A 15,049-nucleotide genomic window follows, 5' to 3' on the forward strand; every position below is an offset into this window, starting at 1 on the left:
GCGTTGAGCAGCAGATCGGATTCAAATCCAGTGAAAATCTTTCATATCAGATGGCATCAAGAGTTGATTAAGGTCTTTTCATGTTAATAAATGTCTAATTAATAGTTTATATAACATTTAAGCCCTAAGGAAATACCTGCAATAGGCAGATTTAGCTCTTGCATAATGTATGTTTAACTTCTCTTAGTGCCTCTGAGCCTACCCTGATAGGCTCATTCCCGGTCCATCCCAGATTTTAAGTGTTATCCTTAATAAACTTACTGATACAGATGTATATGGGAGACAGAAAATCAAGAATAGCATCGAATGCTGTAGCACTGGAAATTGTAACAAAAGGTTGGACAGCTCCTGCTCTACGGGATGAAATATTTATACAATTAACTCGACAAACCACAGAAAATACAAAAATGTAAGTTGATCAGTTAAAATGATGCACTAATTTAAAATGAAGACTGAATTTGAATAAGATTGAAATAGAATAACGTGGAAACTGGACATGGACATATAAACCAGCGATTGCCGTGCAAAACACGCCCACATTTTCAAGAGATGGACGGAGAATGAGCTAAAAATAAATGTGATTTTTTTTGTACAATCAGGTGTCATTATCCAGGAAAAGCCTTATACTCTTCTAGAGAGTTCACAAGCTTAGTATTACATACTTTTACACCCTTTGCTTACAAGGAGCAGCCATTTTGTTGGGCAGATTCGGTCCGATTTTCATGAAATTCGAAAATCATATTCTAGTTCTCAGATAATCCAGTGTTACTTGAAGTTACAGGAAGTAATTTGAATGAATAAAAAAGTGCGACATGGCTTATTTATCAAGTACTCAAAACTTATTTATTCCAATTACACTTTGGATAATTGGTGGATCCCTTAATCAAACAAGCACCTTTGGAACCATTCATTTGGTGTTTAGGCGCTATATAAATAATTTAATGTTTAATGTTTAAAGTCTTTTAGCTCACAATAAAATCACAAAAATAAAAACCTCCCTCCGGCTTCAGCTTTTTGGTAAGGATTGTCCGAGAGCTAGAATTTTTTTTTTCTATGGCCTGAGACTGAAATTTAAACAGGATAAGATTGGACCAGATTTCAGGATAAAAGAAAATTATAAATATTCATTTAAACTTTTGATTGTTAGCTATGGCCAATTTTTTTCTATATTTCAAGTTTTTTTTTATGTTTTCCATTAAACTAATATTTTGTTTCTTTCAGTGAAAGTTTACAAAGAGGTTGGGAATTACTTGGAATCTGTTTATATTTTTTCCCGCCAACATTACGATTTTATTCGTACTTGGACGGATTTATCTCCCGACATTTAGATTATACCTGTGATATTCCTGGTGTAAGTATTTATTTTAAATTTGATTTCAATGTTTTGGACTTTTTGACAATTATTTAGATTTTTGACAGTCTTCAGAGACTGGCTGTGAATATGACAGAATGGAGAACTTAAGAAGTTAAATAAAATTAAATAACTGGCTGGCAAACTTTTGAACTGAAAGCCCAGGGGTATTCTGATCTACCCACCTAGAATCATGTATGATAAAAAGCTCTAGGAAAAGGGAGGTAATCAAACTAGGAACTAAAGTACATTTGTATAAATGTAATGAAATGAAATGTCCTACTGTTCTGCTCCGAACTGGGCTAATGAAGACGGGTCACATTGTATAAACTGTGCATTTCTCTTTTCGGTGTAAAGTTTAATTTTGAGTTGAGTTTAGTAATAAATGAGATTTATCTTGATATTTCAGTTACAGGTACCTATCAGCCATTTCGCAATATTATGTCAGAGACGATTAAACAGGGCCTTACAAACTGGGGCTAAAAAAGGTGTTCGTAAACCTTCCATTGATGAAGTTGAACAGGCAAAGGTAAGAATCTGATTTCATTATTTGTATATATGGTATGAGAAATGCAGTTTATCATTTTACCTATCTGTTCAAAGCTAATAAAGATGTGAATACACAATATAGTATCAAGGTATAATTCGCATGCTGCCATTGGGTATACACAGGACCTTAGTTTTTGTCCGGGGGGTTGGATGGCCTGTCATTGAGTCAACTGGCGTGGTTTCGAATCCCCGGTTGTACGTGACAAGGAGTAGGGTCGCCTGTCCAACCTCGTGGGTTTTCTCCGGGTCCTCCGGTTTCCTCCCACTGCTAAAGACCCCTATGCGCAAGCGAATTATTGAAATAAAATTAAACCATATGTTAGTCCCAAAATGACCTAGTCTGTGTCGAGTGGACGTTAAACCCCATTTCCATCTATCTCTCTCTCTCTAGTGTTGTCCCATCCGAATGACTGGACACTTTATCTTGCCTGGCCTACCATCCTGCTTCACTAATATTGACAGACCAGGCTGATAAATAGAGTTTTATTCAGTGAAATGAAATAGGGTTTAAGCTCCTACTTTTCTGCACCGACTGGGCTTATGAAAGAAATTTTGATCAGACTACAGCCTTACAGCCTTATTTCAAATTCCAACTGTCAAGGGATCTTTTTAAGTTCACGCCATTGTGTACACAGGACCTTAGTTTCTGTTCTACCCGAACGACTGGCTACTGTCCACACCAGGTCCTCCATCCTACACCACTGACAAGGGGAAACCACTCCAGAAAATCATGAGGAATTTTCTTGGTCATACATAGCCGTATTAAAGGAGAGAAGTTTTTTAATTCAATATCATCCACAGTCTTGGACATTGCAAACACATCTTACTGGTCAATTTAAATCAACAATGATGTTGTGATCTTACCGGGAAAAGATGGGCTTCTGATATCCATTATTAAGACAAAACTAATCGTATGAAGCGACTCGATGAACAAAGCTAAATATATCTCATGTAGGAGAATACTACCCGTGTAGACTGGAATAACCAGACGCCAAAGACTGGCATTCAATTTAGACTCTTCGTATATTTCGCCGAACAGAACTGATTAGAAATTACAGTTTATATATAATCATATTACCGGTACATTAATATATGCGTTGCGACCCATTTGTGTCCATTTCTAGGTGACAAAGAATAGTGATTTAGAGAATTATGTATATCAAAGAATGTTCCACGGTTTGTCTCGAGAAAGAATCCAAACTTCAAATGTTTATTATTATTTACAGAAATCAATATTTCACCCATCAATGTTTGGTAGTTGTTTAGAAGACGTGATGATCATGCAGAAGGAACGTTATCCAGAGAGAGTGTTACCATGGATACAGACTATACTATCTGAGGAAGTTCTCAGACTAAATGGTGCTAAAACGGAAGGAATTTTCAGGTATTGACATTAGTTGTAAAAGTCAGTCTTGGACAAATTACGGTTTTGAATTTGCTGTTTTGGTCCCAAAATGTAAAATAAAAGAAGGGTTGACATAAAGGCGAATTCAAAACAGTTTGTCCAAAACAATTTAATTTTTAGTTTTTCAGCAGCTTCATAAACAAATAGTCCCTTGAGTCTTATGAACAATGTTTCAAAACTTAAAACTTTTTGAACCATCAAGGGTAGCTGATAATCTATGATTAATTGGTTTGCTAACTGATCTGAAGTATGGAGACAGGCCTTCACGTTGGAGGTGCATTTTTACTCACATGTCAAATTTCGCACGGCTTAATCAACGTTAAATACTAAGTATTCAGATTGATTATTTAGCAAAATTAAACTAGATAGTCTCCCGGCTTGGATTCAGTTGGATTTAAACTAGATCCATCAGGTTTCTCTGTAACCAATAAAAGATGGTGGTATCTTGTTACTAGGGATCAGCATAGATTGTTGAAATTTGAATTTATCATAACTTTGTTAATACTGAACAGAATTGAACCATTTTTGGATCGATATTCCTGTTAGAGATTAAACTTTCACAGTATGGTAGTTTGAAAGTGATGTGTATATAGCACCAAAATATTTACTTTTATCTTCTATATTATACAGCTAACCTGGCTGTTTTGTATATTTTGTTTATTATACAGGATACCTGGCTATATTATATAATCTGTTTATTATACAGGGTACCTGGAGATATTGATGAAGTCAATGCCTTAAAGATAAGATGTGATCAGTGGATACTACCCTCTGACTGTCCTGATCCTCATGTCCCGGCATCACTATTAAAACTCTGGTATCGTGAGCTGTATCAGCCCTTAATACCCTCAGAGTTTTATCAAGAATGTATAGATAATTTTGCTGATCCTGAAGTCGCCATGAGTATCGTTAATCGCCTTCCAGAGATGAATCGACTGGTCTTGTGTTACTTGTTAAGATTTCTGCAGGTAAATACGGTTGTTTAATTTTCACACAATGGTTATTCGCCTGTTCTGGTTACAGGGCTGAATTTACTGATCATCAAGTAATTATATCATTTTGGCCTATATGTATTCCAATATATGATCAGTTGAATAAATGTTTTCAAATAAATGATATGAAATAGGGTTTAACGTCCTACTTTTCTGCACTGACTGGGCTCATGAATACAGGTATCTTTTTCAATGGCATTTGGTAATTGAACTGACAATAATACTCAGTTGAAAATTCTGTTGAATACGATTATTGTCTATTTCTATGTTTTGACTAGGCTTCATTAGTTTCTATCAAGCCCTGTCTAACCTCGTGGGTTTTCTCAAGGTCCTCCGGTATCCTCCCACTGCTAAAGACTCCCATTATTGAAATAGAATTACACCATATGTTAGGCCCGAAATGACCTAGTTTGTGATGAGTGGATGTTAAACCCTATCTCTCTCTCTCTCTCTCTCTCTCTCTCTCTCTTTCTCTCTCTCTCTCTCACATAAAAGCAATAACTGTTTATTATTTTGTCCAGCTTTTACAAGGATTCTGTGGTCTTCGTCAAGCAAATGATATAATTATAAAAACAATATAATTTTGATTATTTTCAGGTTTTTGCTGCTGTTGAAAATGCGTCTGTTACTAAGATGGATGTGAATAATTTAGCCATGGTGATGGCGCCAAACTGTTTGCGTTGTGAAAGTGAAGATCCCAAAATCATTTTCGAAAATACACGAAAAGAAATGGGATTTTTACGGACATTAATCCAACATTTAGATACAAGCTTCATGGAGGGTGTCGTATGATTCTGGTTAAATGGTGAATAGGAAATTAATTCTAAATATGTTCAGTTTAACCGTGACTAATTTTGTTTCTTCTGGTTTTATTTGGATGAAATTGTTTTCGATTTCGAAGAAGATTTGAAAATTAGCCAAATCAGTCATTTCTCTTGGTGGGTATAATGTATGACAGGATGAAAGGAGCTATATGTAAAGGAATTACTTCTCTTACCAGTTGTTTATGACTGGATGAAAGAGGTTAAATGTGAGGCAGCCTTTTCACTTGTTTGCTATTTATGACTAGATGAAAGGGGCTATATTAGATTAGAATAAAACTGTTGGATGGTAATAAGTCAATCATATTTTATTCATAAAGAAAGTCAGACTGGATGAAAAGTGCTTATGGATCATACATGAAAGATTATCCAGTGGATGTCATTAATGTAATAATTACTGGAGTATAATGTGCTTTCAGTTGAGAACATTTAAAATTTCTGATTCAACTTTATTCATTTTAAAAAATCTGCATAATGGAAGAAAATATCTGGGGATGAAATGAGAAGAGGATTCAGTGGTTTAGCTTTAAGATTCGATAAGACTGTTTGTTGGTCCAATATTTAATTAACTACTGGATTAGTCAAATTATGTACGGGAAGCTTAATTATTTTGTACTTTTCAAATTACGTCCTGGGAGTATTTTGGACTACTCAAATTTGAGTCCGGGGACTACTCAAAATAAATCCTGGAAATATTTTGGACTACTCAAATTATATCCTGGAAGTAGTTTGGAATTTGGATTACTCAAATTAAGTCTTGGGAGTATATTGGACTACTCAAATAAATCCTGGAAGTATTTTGGACTACTCAAATTATATCCTGGAAGTATTTTTACTACTCAAATTATATCCTGGAAGTATTTTGGACTACTCAAATTATATCCTGGAAGTATTTTGGAATAATCAAATTATATCCTGGAAGTATTTTGGACTAATCAAATTATATCCTGGAAGTATTTTGGACTAATCAAATTATATTCTGGAAGTATTTTGGACTACTCAAATTATATCCTGGAAGTATTTTGGACTACTCAAATTAAGTCTTGGGGAGTATTTTAAGCAGAATGAGAATTGTGTGAAATATAATTCTGTGCTAAGTTATTAGGACAAAAAGATTCAACTGTATTTCTCAAATGGAATAAAAAATGGCAAGAGACATGGGAATGGAATGGAATAGAATTAAAAAATAGCTAAAGAACAAAAGAAATGACATATTTACGAAGCATTCATTTTCGAAACTGGATTATTACAAGACATGGTTTTTACTACGAAAGTGAAACAAATTTTGTGAGGGTTTTACTGAACCTAAAAATTATTTACATTTTTTTTTCTAATCTAAATTTATTTATTATATTTTAATTGTATTATATGAACCACTTGGGTCAATTATAAAATATATTGTTTCTACTCATCAACATTCTCACATATTATCGTAGACCAAGAAATTAATGCTATGATGAAATTAATACAAACAAGAAATTAATGCTATGGTGAAATTAACACAAATAAGAAATTTATGCTATCATGAAATTAACACAAATAAGAAATTAATGCAATCATGAAATTAACACAAACAAGAAATTAATGCTGTCATCAAATTAATACAAACAAGAAATTAATGCTATCATGATTTTAATACGGGCAAGAAATTAATGCTAACATGAAATTAATAGAAAAAGCTAACATGAAATACAGAAAATTAATGCTAACAAGAAATTAATGCTATCATGAAATTGACACAGAAAGTAATTAATGCTAACATGAAATTAATATAATCAAGAAATGAATCTATATATATATTTCTGACTGTTGTTTGTGTGTTTGAGATTTAGCGGCTAAACTAGGGCTATCCCCAGGCTGAAATTTTGGGGTAAAAGGTCAGCTCGGGTCGGGGGAAGGAGTAACATAGGCTGAGCGTCGGTGCACAACCACTTTCGATTTCAAAATTATGTTTCTTTCAATTTAAAGATGCATTATGTAAGATCTAAATCTGCCTAATACAGGTTTTTTGGCTTCAAATGTAATATCAATTATTATTTAGACATATATTCACATGACTAGCCTATGCCCGGTATTCAACTCACTAGAACACCAGATGGCACTGTGTAAACAGATTAAAATCAATTGCCATTTAATGATTTACTTTAAAAATGGAGAAGCGAGGCTGAGTCTCGATTAACAAGTAAAGTGTTGCTACGATAATAAACACTCTATGTCTAAACTTCAAACAGTGATAACACCGCTCTGAATAAAGTACTTTGAATGAAATATATTAATATTAATTTTGAATTATCTAGTTTGGAACTATTATAGCAATAACTGTCGGCTCTTTATCTAAGTCTTACATAATGCATCTTTAAGGAAACTTCTATTAGGAAGTTTCGGAGATATAACCCGTTCAATGCTGGATAAACAACTAGTATTAAGTGTATAAGGGCTGTGCGAGCCAGGAAGGTGGTGACATAGGCCGGGTGGCATTGCACAATCATTTCTGATTTCGAAGTTAGACTTACCTTCCTACCTATTAGGAAGTTTCAGAGGGCTCTACCTGGATAAGCAACTAGTAGCAAGATATATTCGCTCCATACATTCAAGAATTTTATACGATCAAAATTAGAGTTTAATATGTATTGAAATTGTACCCTACCTCTGATATTTATATTGCACCCAAACCTCCCCATAAGATAGTATTAATTTCATGACACATTAAATCCTTGTTTTACAATATTTATCTCTTTGATTCACGCATCCATCGTTCATTGTTATTATCATATAAATAAATATACCGACTCTCAGTTAACCCTTTAACCGTCAGATGTTCCATATGAAACATTTTGCATATTCAGTTTTGCAGGTTATGACCTATAAGTAAAGATGACAAAAAATGTTTAATATTTTATACCACTGAATAGAGGAATTCAAGATCTTTCCAAAAATATATGCATTTTTATGATTTATTCATAAATTTAAAGAGTTACTGGATATATTCTTATTGCTTTTCCTAATCGAAACCCCAAAACAATCCTACGGTTAAAGGGTTAATGGAGTTGAATGTCTCATCAACAATACTTCGATCATTTTGAAACAAACATATGATCATTTTTTTTTATTTCAATGGTTACGCTTGCAATGGAAGGTTGGAGAGTTTTGCTTGGACATTGACATTTTCTCCTATTCTTACCCAATTTCTAATTGTACATGGGTGGATTTCATTTTTTTTTTGTGCCATCCGGACAACTACATGTACTCAATTCAATATGTCTCTTTGCATTAGTTTATTTGACTTTCCTCTAAAACGACAGCAGCTATGACTCAGATTTTGTGATTACACTTTTCAAACATTATCTAGGGATATTCTCGAAACCCTTAGAATCTCAGACTAATTTTTACTAGGCTTTATCAAATGATAATTCATTTGCCTGAACATAGAATTTTACAACAGCAGCCATAAAAAGTGAAGTCTTAGTTCATGGGATGTAAGATTAGCTAAATGTTGTTTCGAAATTGAAGTCAAATAAATTAATTTCTATTTTTGTCTCAAAAGACAGCACTTGATTGATATCACTATTATATCTGCATTGATATTTTAAAAGATAAAAAACCCTTTTCATGCGGAAAATAAAACCAGTTGTGTAAAATGTTTTTTTTTTTCGAAAAGCAAGCCTTACCATTTTAAAGTTTAGATCTTTGTGGATACCTATTAATTATTTTGATTTTATTTCTTTGGGAAAAAACTAATTTAAAAACAAAAACGATATGGTTGCTTGTCACGTAATCTTTCAGTTCCAAATTTTTAAGTTCTGAAATTTTAAACAAAACTTTGCTTGAGATACAAATATGGCTATTTATTTTTCAAAACCACAAAGAACTAAGAATTAAATTAATTTAGCTTCTGATGTAATTGATTTTTTATGAAAGACAATGCCACATTTTGTGGAGATGTGTTAGTGATGTCAATCTTGTGTTGTGTTAAATATACCATATTACCTCCCTTAATAGAATATTTTCACCCTTAATTATACAATAATATCTAAGTATATTTATTACTATATGCCAGTATATTACACAGCTTATAAAATTTAGTTTGATTATTAAAGGTTGTAATTAAACAAGAAGTATTGATACCCAAGCCTGGATAGAAGTCACTTATCATAGACCTTGTATATGTGTGATAATTTGTACTGGACAAAGAAGTCTATGACAGGTGCCTTATGTCCAGGTTTGTGGATACCAGTTGTCATAATATTGAAAAATAAGATAGGGTATGAGAGAAGTCGGTTTGCTCCCCAGGCAAAGTCAACTTCTTGCAGCCGACAACAAATAATGCCAACATCGATTTTCAAATACAAAGCACACAATACGTGAAACTGCTCAAGATAAGTAACACATCTTTTATTTAAATATTGGATAAAACTGTCACATTTATAAATCAGTGCTGTGTCCCTCTGACTGAGGCCTATCCTAGTATGAGGATACACATACAACTGTGATGTGGCAGTCTAATAGGCCTGATGGTAGCACTAGCCCATGGATATGAGGATAATAAACACTTTGTTATATTGAAACACAGTGGTGTGTCCATGCAAAAGTTTTGCTGTGTAGATAGGTCTCTGTGTGTAGAAAAGGGCGTGTGTGACCTGATCTTGGTTAAATGATATTATTATTATTCTACACAAAATTTATTATTAAAATATTGATCTTGGCATTAAGCTTTAGATATAGTCCTCTTATTTATTTCTACACATTAAAAAAAATCTTTAACCAAATATTTGTAACACCAAAGATTTCACGTCTTATTTACATCAAAGATTCATTGTGGAGTAAAATGTTTGAGAATGTGGGTGTGGTTCTATCTTGTAGAAATACACAAAGCATAGAAAAAAAGCATTTCAGGAAGAAATTCCATTTTGTAGATATTCATAGCCTGTGAATTAATGTAAATGTTCTCACATCACCCTCTTATCAATTTATGGTGTGTGTCTTGTTGTCATGACAACGGTCTGTAACATATCTTTATTACTCTTGATGGAAAACTAGGGTGCTGGTAGAAATGCCACTAAAGGATCACTCTCATAACTAGTTTGCATGTTATTTGCAGCATTGAGATAGACAGGCATGTAATGTGTAATCGTATAGCAATTTTGATTGACTGCATAATCAAACTCAGTTTTTAGGTCAAATAACACATGGAATGTCCTTGTTGTTTATCAGGGCAATCATCTAGGATCAATGATTTATTGAGCCAGTGATATGTTCAATCTGATTAAAATACAGATCTATATTTCGTTTTGTTTTTTTATACTTTCGATGGCCTACACTACATAAAGATCTGACAAGTTATAGCCATAGGTCACGTCAGGGGTCAAAAGACCGACTTATAACCTTATGACGTCAGGCATTTGATTAACTTATCAGCATTGATGTTACTAGTGGATTACCCACAGTTCCGTGAAAAACACGCCTAAAGCTCGCCGTAACAGACCGTTTCATTGGCTTATCCCTGACACCATTCAGAACACGAGTTGAATAACAACTCTTCCAGATCCAAGTGTAGTAAAGACAAGTAAAACGAAATTTTGAACTATAAAAACGAAACGAAATAGGATCTGTGTTTTAACCAGATTGATGATATGTTATTATGATGTTATTCTAAAAGCTCCAGTACCTGACATGTAGGTAGAAATCTCCGCACCTAATACAATCACAGTTTTATTAAATAAAAGGATTGTAATAATGATATGTCATAGACCTTTTACGTTTTGTCCACAATTCTGACTTTTAACGTTTTGTCCACAATTCTGACTTAAACTTTTTGTCCACAATTCTGACTTTTTGTCCACAATTCTTTTTTAATGCATTATTCTAAATTCACCATTAATTGACTCTAAAAATATAAGATATGAAATTATCAAATGATTAGTTATTCCTTGTTTTGTGCAATACATGATATGTGGATATTTTTATTTTTGGTGGGTGGGGTGGGGGTATATATATCAAGCCTGGAAATAATGATTTTAGTTAGGCACAAATGTGAGAGAAATGGGGTTTAATGTCCACTCGACACAAAGTAGGTCATTTCAGGACTAACATATGGTTAAGTTTTATTTCAATTCTAACTGTGGGAGGAAACCGAAGAAAAACCTGAGGTTGGTGTTGGACAGACGACCCTACTCCTTGTCACATATAAGCTGGGAATCGAAACCACGCCACTTGACACAATGACAGACCTTATGATACAACACGTTAAATCACTAGACCGCCAAAACCCCCCGACCCGAATACAAGGTATCAATAAAAACAAAGAAAAGACAAATCTATGTCCTGACAAAATGACAGGCATCAGAGAGATTATGCCTGACAGTCCGTGACAGATGCCTTATTTCCAGGCTTGCCATATAAATCCATGCTGTAATTTATCAGAGCTTTGTAAACAACGCTTAGTTAATATTATTTATATATCATAATGTACATTTTTTTTGACGCATAAATAAGAGTTCAGAATTCTGAAACAAAATGAAACCATGTATGATGATTGATTTGAAATGTTTTGGTCTTTTGGAATGAAATGAAATGGGGTTTAACATCCTACTGTTCTGCTCTAATGAAGATGGGTGATCTTTTAAAGGAACTACCCTTAATATGTACAAGTATTAACTGACTTTACAAAATTTTGAAATGAGAGCACTTTGTTTAGGAAACTAAAACTTTATATCCAATTCTTGATATCAACACTTTTATTTTTTACTTAAATGAGACCCAAGATAAATTTCGGGTGATTTAATAAGTCGCTTAATATTTTATCTTTGATAAATCATTTTGTAAAACTAGGGAATTATTTTTGCCTAAAATTTTAATATGCCCCCTTGTTGTTGATTTGATTATCACATTTTTAACGACTTTCTGGTTAAGATTTGGGCGTTGACATCTTGATGTACTTTGTGAAATATCTTGGTGAGAAACAATATTCATGCATGCAAGCTAGCACCATAAAAAAGTGCCATAATCAAAAGATAATTGTCTTTTAAGTTTGTATTATTGTTTGCAAGGTCAACTGTTTTCAAGTGTCTCATGTACAAAATAAATTGTGACCTTATTTATAGTTCCCAAAGAAGAAATGACATCAGGTTTTCTAGAAAGAGTAAGCATTCAAAACAAATTAAAACTTTAAAGGGGAGACAACTTGTAATCTATGTTGCTGACATTTTGAATTGTATAGAATTTAAACCAAACATTAAAAGGGTATTACATGTAGGTGTTCTTATAAATGTAGACATATGCACTAAATAGAATTACTAAGGGGAGACAACTACAAATCTTATTTTCCCAACATTTTGAATTGTACAGAATTTGAACCAATCATTATTGAGTTTAAAAATAGGTATCAGATGTTCTACAAAGTGTAGACAAGTCTGAATCTATTTTCCCCAAAATTTTGAATTGTACAGGATTTGAACGAATCATTATTGAGTATAAAAATAGGTAAGCCTATCAAATGTTCTACAGAGGGGAGACGAGTATGAATATATTTTCCCTAAAATTTTGAATTGTACAGGATTTGAACGAAATCATTATTGAGTTGAGTGTATAAATACCATGTGTAAAATGTGTGTATATCTGTTTTAGTTGATATTGTATATATTATATATATATATATATATTAAATATATAAATTGTGAACTTAATGTTTATTGTGTATCCATGGAAACTGCGAGTGATTAATTACGCACTTTTCATGAATGTGGTTTATTTTTTGTCATTATGGAATGAAATGTCTGAAAAAAATGTCTTAGATTATCACTGAATATTTTTGACAGGTTTTATTCTTCATACAAAACATATCTAAAGTGTTTGTTTTGTTGATATAGATAATTATGTAAGAACTGAAATTATGTGTACGTGGTTTGTAGATTAAGTACATGAAAGGAATTAAGGAGATTATTATACTCAAATTCATATATAATTCAAGTGGCATTATCACTCTTGAAAAAATAAATAGTATAAAATTTTAATATTATATTCAAGTGGTATTACTCTGAAAAAGAAAATAAATAGTTAACTTCTAATATAATATTCAAAATAACCTTAAAACTCGCCTATAAATTCAAGTGGTATTATCATTCTCAAAAAGAAAATAAATAGTATAAATTTTTAATATTACATCATGTATAATCAAAATAACCTTAAAACTCGCCTATAAATTCAAGTGGCATTATCATTACCGTAAAAGAAAATAAATAGTATAAATTTTTAATATTACATCATGTATATTCAAAATAACCTTACAACTTGCCTATAAATTCAAGTGGCATTATCATTCTCAAAAAGAAAATAAATAGTATAAATTTTTAATATTACATGTATATTCAAAATAACCTTACAACTTGCCTATAAATTCAAGTGGCATTATCATTACCGTAAAAGAAAATAAATAGTATAAACTTTTAATATTATATTCAAGTGATATTACCACTCTTGAAAATAAAATAAATAGTATAACTTCTAATATTGTATTCAAAATAAACCTTGAAACTCACCTATAAATTCAAGTGGTATTACCACTCTTGAAAAGAAAATAAATAATATAAACTTTAATAATTATATTCAAAATAACTGTAGACTTGCCTTATTCCTCAAAAATCCAAACACAGAATGATTTGGCATTGGGACACTTTTGGCAAGCATTCGTTAAACTCTTTGAAAACCACTTAAGAATTTGTACGATTCATAAGTTGAAAGTTAAGAATTGTATAATTCAATGATGGGTTGACTGATAGGTCTCAAATATTTCACACAATCCGATTTGGGTAACCTGATAATCTATTCAAGTCAAATAGACAATTAGTTATTTATTACCTCTTTAAATATTCATCTGGATCAATGAATTGAATCTGAATCAATCATTTCAATAATATAAAATACGCATAATCAAGTTATAATTTTAACAAATGCACTAAAAATATGAATTTACAATCAACTTACATGTATAAAATACCCACATACGTATAATATAATATTTAGTGGTTCTATTCATTAAATACAATATTAGTTTGTTTAAGAGTGAGAAAATGCTGTCCTATTTTTAAAGAGAGAGGCAGAGAGAAATGGGGTTTAAGTCCATATCTCACAAACAAAAAATCATTTTGGCACTAACATAATGTTTAAATTTATTTCAATATTTCGCTTATGCGTAGGGGTCTTGAGCAGTGGCAGGAAATCGGAGGAACTGGGAATAAACCCACGAGGTTAGGAAGGTGACCCTAGTCCTTGTCAAGTTGAAACCATGTGTTAGAAAACTCGACCACCGGACCACACCCGCCTAGCTGTGTAGTTATTTGAGAACATGTGTATAATGTTCAATTAATTTATATCACTCATAATACCTGCATTAACAACCCCAATGATAATTATTACTTGATATCCAAGACTGATTATAATAATGACATGATTAACCAGTATTTATTGTTTAATAATGATAGTAGATTAGTTGTTTTGACAGAATTAAATTTCTGTTAATTTTATTGTTTTTATCACCACATATCATTTTTTTTGTTTCTTGAAAAAAAAAATAGAAAATCTCTTAAATAAAAAGCAAGGTCATTAAGAAACTTAAAGGTCACTGGAAAGGATCAAATATTTTTTGAATAATGCAAGTAATTATGTCAAGATATCCTTTCCATAAATATAACCCGAACCCGAATGTCAATATTACCTGCAATAGGTAAATTTCAACGTTAGTTATTTCCACCGTTCTCCGTGAGTAGTTGTAACTTTCCGTCAATAAACAAATCGTGACGTCGTTTTAGTCCTTCTCATATTATAGTCTATATTTCTATGAGCAGAAGGACCAAAATGACATCACAGGTTGTTTATTGACGGAAGTTACGACTACCCATGGAGAACGGTGGAAATCGCTAATTCTGAAATTTACCTG

At 32.3% G+C, this 15,049-nt stretch overlaps 1 protein-coding gene across 1 annotated transcript in view; it reads left to right on the top strand.

Annotated features, from left to right (window-relative positions):
• LOC126823325 (rho GTPase-activating protein 39) overlaps nucleotides 1-8,758 on the top strand; it is a 119,165-nt gene extending 110,407 nt beyond the window's left edge. The window contains exons 10-15 of the mRNA XM_050552090.2: nucleotides 262-409; nucleotides 1,222-1,351; nucleotides 1,761-1,880; nucleotides 3,127-3,284; nucleotides 4,012-4,273; nucleotides 4,895-8,758. Coding sequence (XP_050408047.1) covers nucleotides 262-409; nucleotides 1,222-1,351; nucleotides 1,761-1,880; nucleotides 3,127-3,284; nucleotides 4,012-4,273; nucleotides 4,895-5,089 — 1,013 coding nt within the window. The 3' untranslated portion in view covers nucleotides 5,090-8,758. The remainder of the gene's footprint in view (nucleotides 1-261; nucleotides 410-1,221; nucleotides 1,352-1,760; nucleotides 1,881-3,126; nucleotides 3,285-4,011; nucleotides 4,274-4,894) is intronic.
• The last annotated feature ends 6,291 nt before the right edge of the window (nucleotides 8,759-15,049 follow it).

Source organism: Patella vulgata, chromosome 6, assembly GCF_932274485.2.
Source record: "Patella vulgata chromosome 6, xgPatVulg1.2, whole genome shotgun sequence".
NCBI classification, from domain to species: domain Eukaryota; kingdom Metazoa; phylum Mollusca; class Gastropoda; family Patellidae; genus Patella; species Patella vulgata.